Raw genomic sequence first — 10877 nt, 5'->3', positions numbered from 1 at the left:
TAGTTGTGTAGAGTAGACTATTTGTAAATTACTATAAGTAGCCTAATGCAGGTATGTAACAATTTAACTCTTGAGAGCGTAAAATTCACTTTACGCTCTCGTTAAAGATCTATAAGGGCCCATTTGGGTTACCAACTCTAGGTGGGGACCACCTGGAACCCCCTCAAGGACCACTGGTGGTCCCCGGACCACTGGTTGAAAACCCCTGACCTATATGGTATAATATCACATCGTACGGGTGTCAAGATGGTGTCTATTTATTTCTCTCTTACTGTATCTGTCTACTCTGTCTGCCTTTTTACCCTGTCTCCCTCTCAGCTGTCCTACACTGCCTGTCTCTCCTACCCTGTCTGTCTCTCAGCTGTCCTACACTGCCTGTCTCTCCTACCCTGTCTGTCTCTCAGCTGTCCTACACTGCTTGTCTCCTACACTATCTGTCTCTCAGCTGTCCTACACTGGGAGGGGATTCAGATTCTACGGGGGCCATTTTCAAATTGCAGCTGTCCGTAGGTGCCCTATGAGAGCGGTTTTGAAGGAGTCAAGGGATTTGCATGTCTTAATGACTGTTGGTAGGGCGTTCCACATTTTGGTGGCATAGGAGCGGAAAGAATTTAGTCCCTTGTTTGTGCTAAATCTGGGTTGCACATGGTTTGTTGCACTCCCTCTGGTGTTGTGGGTATGGACTTTGTTAACATTAAGGAAGTATTTAGACATGGGTATCTTGGTGGTGTAGCGGATCTTGTGGACCAGACCCATTGCAAGATGCTGTACTCAGTCATCGACCCTAAGCTGTTCCAGCCTGTCAAAGTGGGCAGGGGTGAGGTGGGTTCGGGGGGTGAGGCCAAGTAGGAGCCTGACCAGTTTATTTTGGGAGGTCTGGAGCCTTGTTTTAAGTGCCTTTGAGGTGCTGTGGTACCAAGAGGTGCATGCATAGTCAAATAAACCTTGTACGAGGGCTCCTGTTATACCATTTGTTGAGATAGGGGAAATACATGTTGTGGGCAATATAATAATACCTTGTGAAAACGATAATTTTGTTTCAATTTGCATTGTAGGTTTTTTTTTACAGAATAATCAACACAGATAGATAAAGAGACATTCATGGATTTATTTTTTCAAAGTACATTTATTTTTTTCCCGTGGAGCGAAGCTGCCATTGCCTGCCATAACCAACTATCTTTGGAAAGGAAAAGAAAGGTACTATGTTTACCCAGGGTAACTGTTACTGGACTAAGCTGGACTAACTGGACAGAACTCTATGAAGGAGAGAGAGAGAGAGAGAGAGAGAGAGAGAGAGAGAGAGAGAGTGGGCAAGGAGGGAGAGAGGGGTGAGAGAGAGAGGGAGAGAGAGGGGCAGAGGGGGGAGAGAGAGCGAGAGCAAGTTTAGTTTATTGTATGAATATTTGTTTCGTTATAGAATAGAGGCTATATACAGTATGCGCGTGAAATCATCGTCAAACCCAGAAGTCATGCGGGAACGCCTACTGAGTGGCAAAAAACTACTTCCTAGCCTTGACAACCCTGCAGACATCCTATCTGTATCTGATTGCATTAAACAACGTTAAACGACATTAAACTCACTTTATGCATGCGCCTATACCCTCTACTGTTGACATTCATATATTTGGGCCATTCTACCGATTCGGTTCAAATTGCACTCCCACAATAAAAAACAATTTTAGTATTCAGACTTTTCACTGTAGCAATATCATAGTAGGTCTAATTAATCACAATACAGTACATTAATTGAGATAATATAAAATTAAATATATAAAAAAACATCCTTTACGTGTCACTTCCTATTGGAAGGTGGCTGTTCCAACGCCCATTTGATTTATTTTATAGGGAACTTGAAATAATGACATTGATTTTGTAGATTTCTTTTAAATTAAAAAACGTTATATAAAAAAAAATGCTGTCCCATGTTTTCACGTCATTACCGAAACAGAAAGAGTTTAAGTCCATAGATGGAGCCTGGTTTAAGCCACTCCCCCACACTCTTCACCAATAAGTGACATAGACGTCATGTTCATCATGGCCAAATGATGAGTAGCTAGTTTACTTCAGTCTGAAATGAATGTCTTCCAAAGTCTGATAATCAGTGTGTGGTTTTAAGGAGTGTCACTACCGAAGCACATAATTCCTCATAAAGAATTCTGCTAAATTGTATTAGTTCAAAGCTGTTTTTCTTAGCACATTTTGCCTAGCATTGTAGAGTTAAGCTAAAAACTAGATAAAATTGTCACTACCGAAACAATTCGTCACTACTTAGTGACATGATTGTTTCGGTAGTGACAACATTGGATGTTTATGCTTTTTAATGTACTTAATTCTAGTAATTCTACTAGTTTAGTATGAGTCTTATGAGTTAATATTTAGCAAAAGAATAAATAGTGACATGATTGTTTCGGTAGTGACAAAATTGGATGTTTATGCTTTTTAATGTAGGCCTACTTAATTCTAGTAGTTTAGTAGTAGCTTGAGCAAATGTAAAGCATCTTATGAGTTAATATTTAGCAAAATAGTTAAGTGACTATGGCACCGCATTGTAACTTACAATGCTGTGGTCACTACCGAAACAGTGCAGTCACTACCGAATCAATAATTCAACATAAGAATGTGTTAACATATCAATTTAAATGTATTTAATTGTGGAACCACCTACATAAATTCTTAAAAATGGTCTGTACAGGGGGGAATAAAAAAAAGGTAGTGACACATTTTGGGAGAGGAGAGATATTCCAATCAATTATTAAAATACAATAATGATAATTGAATGTGCCTTTACTAAATATGTGTCCCTTAGATCTGGTGCAACATGAATATGGTAAAGGTTTTTCCAAAATAGTACACAAATTTCACACAATTTCCAACTCTGAATTTGAACCCTGTATAATATATAATAATATTTTATGATAATACCAACGTACCAGTCTTCCCATCGTAGAGGAAGTGAGGATTGTCTCCGAACTTCAGACATTCAGCTTGTTTCCTGTTTGTCTCCTGAGCAGCTGTCAACGCCTCCACATTCTGGTGTGTGCCTAGTTTTCCTAGTATGCACGCATGCATGCACGCACACACACGCACACACACACACACGCGCACACACACACACACACACACACACACACACACACACACACACACACGCACACACACACACACACACACACACACACACACACACACACACGCACGTGTATGCATAAGAACGTCATCATTTAAGGATGGGTTGTTAATGAATGCAATTTGTAAAATGTTAACTCTAAAGTTTAAACCTACTCTAAACCTAAAGACTTGATACGAGCGGGAGATCCATGCGTTATTAGTGCGCAGAGAGTTTAACACAGAAACGTCCCGTGGAATTAACACGACAAAACTAATAAAAGCCATCTTAGCGTCAACAATCGACATGCCGATTTGCTTCGAATATAGGACTTTTTTTGGCCGCTGCGCGCGTGTCCGCACATCCGCTTTATCGCGTGCTCGTGGAAAGAGCTTCCGTTCTCCAGACTGTATATGCAAGGAAGCTTTGAGAAGGAAAATTAAATGGCCATGTGACACTTTCATGGACACTTCCATGGACACTTTGACAGCTGCCTACCAATATATACTGTATAGGAAATCGTCTCTACATGGTCCATGCTGAACAGGAGATTCCTTCGACAAGGCGATGGCTGGTAACACATCTACATCAGCAGAACCCAGGACGGACGGCGCCCTCACCGATGTAGAAGGCTTTCACCTCTCAGGATCAATGCTCAATTATCCTGAGATATGTCACCAATGTTTGTTAATGAGAGGCTCGTTGCAGAGGTCAAGTGCAAGGACTCTACTGGGCAGTACTTTGTCGATATGCTGACAGACGTCCTGAACAAATTGAAATTGGACATTACCAAGTGTATTGGCAGTGCGACAGATGAAGCCTCTAATATGCAAGGGAAATATAAAGGCTTTTCTACCCTGTTGCGCGCACAGTCCCCAAACCAGCTACATGTGTGGTGCTCTGCACATGTCCTGAATCTGGTGATGTCTGACACAACACAGACAGTCCTTGAAAGTGGCTCTCTGTTTCCTCTCCTAAATGACATTCATCAGAGAGTCATATAAACGAATGGATCAGTGGGAGAATGAAAGCCAGGACAAGCGACACAAGACGGCTTTCTCTAATTGGAGAAACACGGTGGTGGGCAAAGCACGAGGCCCTGAAGAAAGTATTTGGTTTCTTTGCCATGCCTGAAAGTGGACTCTTCATTGATGTACTGCTCACGTTGTCAGCCACAAAGGAACTGCAAACGACACCGGTGGCTGCACGCATTAAAGCAGGCCTTGCTCAGGTTTGAGACTGTACTCACCGCACAGACCTTCCTGCCGATATTTGAGGAAACATCACCGCTGTCCTTGTATGTATCTGCAAACAAAAGGGATGGACGTCCTACTGGCCCATAGAATGGTTGTCAAAGTACAGGACAAGTTGCAAGAGATGTCAAGAGACTTCACGACAGTCACGGCAGCTGCAGGCACATTTGTGACATGGGCAAATAAGAAATTGGAGGAGCATGACAAGGAAACGGAATTGGAGGTCGAGGCCGCACTGCCGGAGAAAAGGCTGAAGAAGAAAAAACTCATGCCTGGAGAGATGGCCCCTGATGAGGCATTGTCTGATGCAGAGCAAGCCTATGTAGTCAATGTGCATAATGCAGTGATGGACACAGCAGTTGGGACCATCCGCAGAGGGTTTCTGTCTCATGGGACGATGTATGCTGACTTGGCGATTCTTGGACCCCAGTAAATGAAACACGCTCAATGAAAGTGCTCTCCCTCAGTCTGCCCTCCAAGAGCTCAGCAAAATGTTTGCTGAAGTTTGACCACATAGGGCAACAGACAACAGTGGAGAGATTACAGAGTGAGCTGAAAAGTTTAGCTTCACAATGGGATACGCTTAAAGCTTCTCAATTTGACGAGTACCTGTCTAGGGAGGCAGTGGAGGTGGAGGATGGATCATGGTGGCATAGAGGTTGAAATTGTCAACAAAAAATGCACTCCCTGCAAAGACTGTCCACTGTGTTGCTACCAGCTACTCATGAGGTATAACCTTCTAGAGTCCTCATACCGTGTAATTGGCCTTGCATCCTCCTCACTCTGTCCATCACCCAGGTGGCCTGTGAACGGTCATTTTCCACCCTGAAGTTCATCAAAAGCAGACTCAGGAGCTCACTGTCACAGGACCACTTGGAGGCCCTCATGTTGATGGCTACTGAGAAGGACGTCCTCATGGACGTGGACACGGACAAGGTGATTGACCGAATTGCAGAGAAGAGTCAAACGATGGCAAAAATGCTCCTCCTCTAATTGGGTAAGACACTTTGTGGTAGTAGTAATAATAACAACACATTATTATTATTATAGCTGTTATTAGTAGTAGTAGTTAAGTAGTATTTTGAATCCAACCATATCTGAAGATGAGGTGACTCAATTTATCATGTTCTCTCTCTCTCTCTCTCTCTCATATACAGGACTTCCATTTAGTTTGAGGAGTTCTCTTTCTTGACCTGCTGGCAATTGGCTTGGCAGTATTTCTGGATTCAGTGAGTATAAACAATGTCAAAGTCAGTACTTTGGGTGATGTTCCCATTTATTGGAACATGTTGAATATTTGTTCAACATTGTTGTTGAGCCGTCTACTCTTATCACCATGTAAACAGAGCCTAAAGTGCACTGCACGTGTGGCCAGAGTGAGGCTTGGTGAGCTATCTATTATACATTAGAGAAGTTGTACCCAACAAGTTGTACCCAACCCAGCACCCAAAGCCACGAACAGCTACGTCGCTACTGCAACGCCCACAACACCATCTTACACACTACACTCACACACACTCACACGGGCAGTGACGTCACACACTTACCCTTCGCAGTGTTGCAACGCTATCTCCTCCTAACGCGCCCCTCGCCAACACTGACCACCACCCGCCAAACAATGGTCTTTGCACTGGCACCAATAATGCCTCCCTTCCACACTCACGCCGCCAATGCATTTGTTTACTACAAACATTATCGCCCCAATCACCCACACCCCCGAGGCTTCCCTACACGGAACACTAACCACTGTTGCCTATGCTGTTGCCCCAACAAAAATTCTAGTAATATACAGATAAGATTCGATACATCTAATACTCACATTTAAATGGCCCCTAACCTCCTGCAATTATACTACCCATAATTCTACTAATATCTATCCAACACTCTTTGGATAGACTGACACACTTTAATTTGGATTGAACTAGATAATGCACTAAATGCAGTGTGATCACTTGACACAAGTCATTTCTCATCTCTCTCTCTCTCTCTCTCTCTCTCTCTCTCCCTCACAGGCTGCCTATTTGTTTGAGGAGGACTCAGTAGATGTCCCCTGCCCTCCTGTTCATGAATCCTACGTTGTAAACATGTACAAGCCTGCCTCACTCAGTGAGTATTGTAGTGAGTTTGTATCCTTACTCTGTAATGTATGACATTATGGAGTTTGGACTCCACAATAATGTATAGACTATTATTTAATCACTGAAATCACGTGTACATTTCTTTGTGTTGTTGTCTGTCTTTCACAGGGCTCTGTTGGTTCCAGTGTGGCAGTGTGATTTATTTTTGAGAGGCCTGCAGCGTCCTGCTGATGTGCAGCGTCATCCATGTAAGAGCAATAATCTACTCTTGCCCTAGCTGGGCTAACTACTGTTTTACACATTTATTTCTGTCAAGACCTCCAGTCCGGAACATGAATGGTAATCAGTTAAATAATGTAAACATGTATTGTTGTCTGTCTGTCTGTCTGTCTGTCTTTCACAGGGGTCCGTGTGTTTCAGTGTTTTGAGAGACCTAGTAATTTGCTGTCCAGATGTGTTGGTGCCCCCTATTGGTTCCAGTGTGTGGTTTTTGAGAGACCTGCAGTTTCCTGCTGATGTCCTTTATCCAGCATCGCCCATGTAGGAGCAATCCACTCTACTCCTGGGCTAACTACTGTATTTTACATTTATTTTTGTCAAGACTTCCAGAACATGAATGGTAACCAGTTAAATCACGTACACTTGTTTTGTTGTTCTGTCTTTCACAGGGTTCCAGGCTTTCTGTGTGTTTCAGTGTGTTTGAGTCTGTTGCCAGAGTTCTGTGTTTCAGCCAGAATAATCCTCTTGTAAGAAGTAAGAGCAATATACAATTGAGCTCTGCTCTGCTCTGCTTTACGAGAAAACATATGTTTACCAGAATCATTGCAGGAGCAATACACTCTCCTCTTTGGCCAACTACTGTATTATACATTTTATTTTAGTCATAACTGCAGAACATTACATGAACATGGATATTGTTCTATAATCACTTAATATGTATATGTTCTGTTTGTCCTTCACACAGGGCTGTGTGTTCCTGTGTGTTTTTGAGTGACCTGCTACAGTACCTACCTTGCTGCCATTCTGCCAGTGCAATCATGATCATTTCACTGTACCTGTATCAGTGAGTGACAAATAAACCCTCTTCTATCTTGAATCCTTTTGCCAGCATCATTCTTGTGAGAGCAACAAAGGGTTGTGTGTAGTTAGTTGTCTGTTGGTTTGTATCATTTATGTTGTTCTGTAAAAGTGGTGGTATTAGGGGCTTGTTTGTTTGTGTGTGCCTCGACGGAGCGGGGCGGTATATAGTTTCTGCTATCTGCGCGCTGGTTGTGGCGGGCTGGTCTGGGCCAAATTCGCGCGAAAATGCCCGGGCCGAATTTTTATCCCAGTCCTGCCCTGGCGCCAGCTCTAAGGAACTAAGGGCTAAGCCACGGTCAGACAGTAAGACCTAAGCAGTGCTAGCCTGAGAGATCCATTCAGAAGATATACATAACAATATAATAATAATAATAATAATAATAATAAGCACCATAAAAAGTGGTACCCGCATCAAGATACTGCGGGCTCAAGCATAGACTCCCACCCACAAACCTACCACTACCAGCCCTTGACAGCTGCCTATACCAATATATACTGTATATAGGAAATCGTCTCTACAGTCCCGGTGGTCTGTCCCTGGTCCAGTGTGTGTGTGTGTGTGTGTGTGTGTGTGTGTGTGTGTGTGTGTGCGCGTTAGTCTTACTGAGGAACATCAGGTATCTCCCCAGGGTCCCGGTGGTCTGTCCCTGGTACAGCATGGTCAGACAGTCTGGACAGAAGCTCTTGTAGAAGAAAATTCTGTCTGGGTCACTGCGCTCTGTCTGCGCACCGCCTGTCTCTCTCACTGCAACACACACACACACACACACACACACACAAACACACACACACACACACACACACACACACACAAAGGGTGTATAAGCAGTTAAACAGTTACCCTTAAAAGATTGTCGCTGAATTTTTTAATGACAGATGTAGCCACTATAGGACCACAAATGTCCCAACTGACTAACTAGCCTAGCCACCGAGTCTGCTGCGCTCTGGGAGAAAAACACGGCTGAATTCTTCGTTTTGATTAGCCGTTAGTACACCATTGATGTGTGATGTAAATTTTGGTGGTGATATTCTGCCTATAAATGGAAGTTATTGAATATTTCCACGTTCGGTGTTGCACTTTGTAGACGGTCCCTAACCGCTCACCGTCTGATATAAGCTATTAGGGACTTTAAGCAACGACTCCGCTACGCGGAAGTACGGTGGCTATGACGCCCATGCCGTAGCTATCAAAATCGTTAAGCAAACAGCTTCCGGGCTACACGGGGACATTGGTTGCCATGGTGACGCGTCCATGCAGCATGTGTCAACTATAAACACATTAGATAACTTGTCGAATGCCGATATTGCTTAATTCTTACATGCGCTGGACATGATCAGCAGTGGAAAGAGGAAGGTGCTGGAGAAATCTGTGTTAGTCTAAAACCGTTATAATAAACATGGTTAATATGACATGTCTTTAGTTCTCTTTGGCTACTCAGAATAGCCAAATGGCATTGATCACGCCTCCAGGTCTTTAGTTTACTCATTTTAGGGAATAATACCTGGTACTTAAGACACGCAAAATACAGCCAGTACAGTACAGTGTTATTTCTTCATTCAGAGCATGCCAACACATTACACAGCATAAGAGAGGTGATGGAGCAATCGGTGTAAATGTATGACAGCTATAATTTCTATAAACATGGTTATGACATGGCGTTGTAGACACTATGTGTAAGTGTATAGGTTCTGCCGTAGTAGGAAGGGCTGCGACGGAGAGCAGGTTTATGTATCGAGCACTGATCCATTTCCGACTGCCGTAGCCGACTGCCGTATCCGTCGTTGCTTAAAGTCGCTATTAAACGGTGAACGCAGAGGTTGGCCTTTTGGGCTGCAAAGCAAGTTGTACTTTGTATAATCAGGTTAAGAATGAGATGTTTTGTGTGATTTCGGAATGTGTCGTTCGTGAACTACTAGAGCCAGCGTTGGTCATTGCATCTGTCTATGTATTTTTGTCATTGTGTTGTTTTCCGACGGCACGGGATCTGTCTTCCCCGGATTCTAGTATTCATATGTTATGATCCAACAGATATAAAAGTGCACAGTATTGTAACTGTTGCCAAGGCAATCCGTCCGGGTGGAGTTAAACCCAGTTGTTGTTGCTGCGTGTTAACGGTAGGCGGTTAAGAAAACGTCTCGATTTGGCCACCCCGAGTCCCCGACAGATAAGCATTCCGTTATGATGGAGCTGTTCAGTGTGTCACGCAGCCACGCTGGGTGTGCGTGCAGGGCTGTAACCTGCCGTTGTCAGTGTCCAATGGCGGCTTTCAGCGTGCATGTAGCCCATGTGTACGGCACGGCGAAGGAGGTGGTAGAGGAGGGGACAGTGTGGTGTCGAAACGGCGCGTGTGTTCACGTGAACATGCCCCGTCCAACTGTCAGAGCTGCCTTTCAGGTGCCTGTGACACGCAGCCCCCGTGTTGGCCAGATGCTTCCCCAAAGAAGAAGTTATGTCGACGGACGCAAGAGTAGCTGTAGGCTGCTATGGGCCCAAGTTGTTTTCCCCCATGTGGGTCTGATGCCTGCCTGGGGGGGGGGCGGTGTGGAAATGTGAAAAGGGGAGGTGAATGTTGCGCGGAAACAGCGGTGTCCCAGCATTAATCAGTGTCCATCCCAACATGCATTTCACTGGTGACACGTGATTTGCGGGGAGATGAGTTGTTTTTGACGCAAATTAATTTAATTAAGATGATTGTTAGAATGCTTGGCGTGTGTAATGCGGGGCAGATTGAGGTTGGAGGACAGGGCTGTGCGGCGCTATAGGTTCCGTGCGTTGTGGCGTTGTGAGGAGTCACTTTGCTCTATGCGGAAGTGGACGGACAGACAGACAGACAAGCGGTTCTTGAATTTAATAATGATAACTTACAGTAAGTATGATGTGAGTCATAATGATAATATTTTAATATCTTACCGTACGTGATGTGATTCAGGGCGGCGAACGCACTTCCCGTGTCCACGGTGGTGTTCATGTAGTACCTCACACAACGGCCATCACGACCATCACTGCACGCACACACGCACACACACACACACACGCACACACGCACACACGCACACACACACGCACACGAATGCACACGCAATCCGTCAACTAACTATGAAGGTGGTGTTGTCATACTTATATAATATGTACTGTACATGAATATGCACCGTATAGTATAGTACATAGTACAGTATAGTGACAGTGGTGGAAAGTAACTAAGTACTTTTACTTAAGTACTGTACTTGAGTATTTCCAATTTCCAGTATTTTCATTTCTCCTCCACTACATCTCAGCGCCAACATTTTGTACTTTTAACTCCACTACGATTATTTGAAAACTTTAGTTACTATAGTTTACTTTGGAGATGTTTGACTAGA

At 43.9% G+C, this 10877-nt stretch overlaps 1 protein-coding gene across 1 annotated transcript in view; it reads right to left on the bottom strand.

Moving 5' to 3' along the window:
* Positions 1-1186: 1186 nt before the first annotated feature.
* Positions 1187-10877, bottom strand: part of LOC308331563 (saxitoxin and tetrodotoxin-binding protein 1-like) — a gene marked incomplete at its 5' end in the record, with an annotated part of 11707 nt that continues 2016 nt past the window's right edge. The window contains 4 exons of the mRNA XM_080787047.1: positions 1187-1256; positions 2931-3050; positions 8122-8262; positions 10429-10520. Coding sequence (XP_080643173.1) covers positions 1231-1256; positions 2931-3050; positions 8122-8262; positions 10429-10520 — 379 coding nt within the window. The 3' untranslated portion in view covers positions 1187-1230. The remainder of the gene's footprint in view (positions 1257-2930; positions 3051-8121; positions 8263-10428; positions 10521-10877) is intronic.

The sequence above is a fragment of the Protomyctophum bolini genome (assembly GCF_963924005.1).
Source record: "Protomyctophum bolini genome assembly, chromosome: 17".
NCBI lineage: Eukaryota > Metazoa > Chordata > Actinopteri > Myctophiformes > Myctophidae > Protomyctophum > Protomyctophum bolini.
Note: the sequence above shows the minus strand (reverse complement) of the source record. Positions and strands in the feature narration are given on the sequence as shown.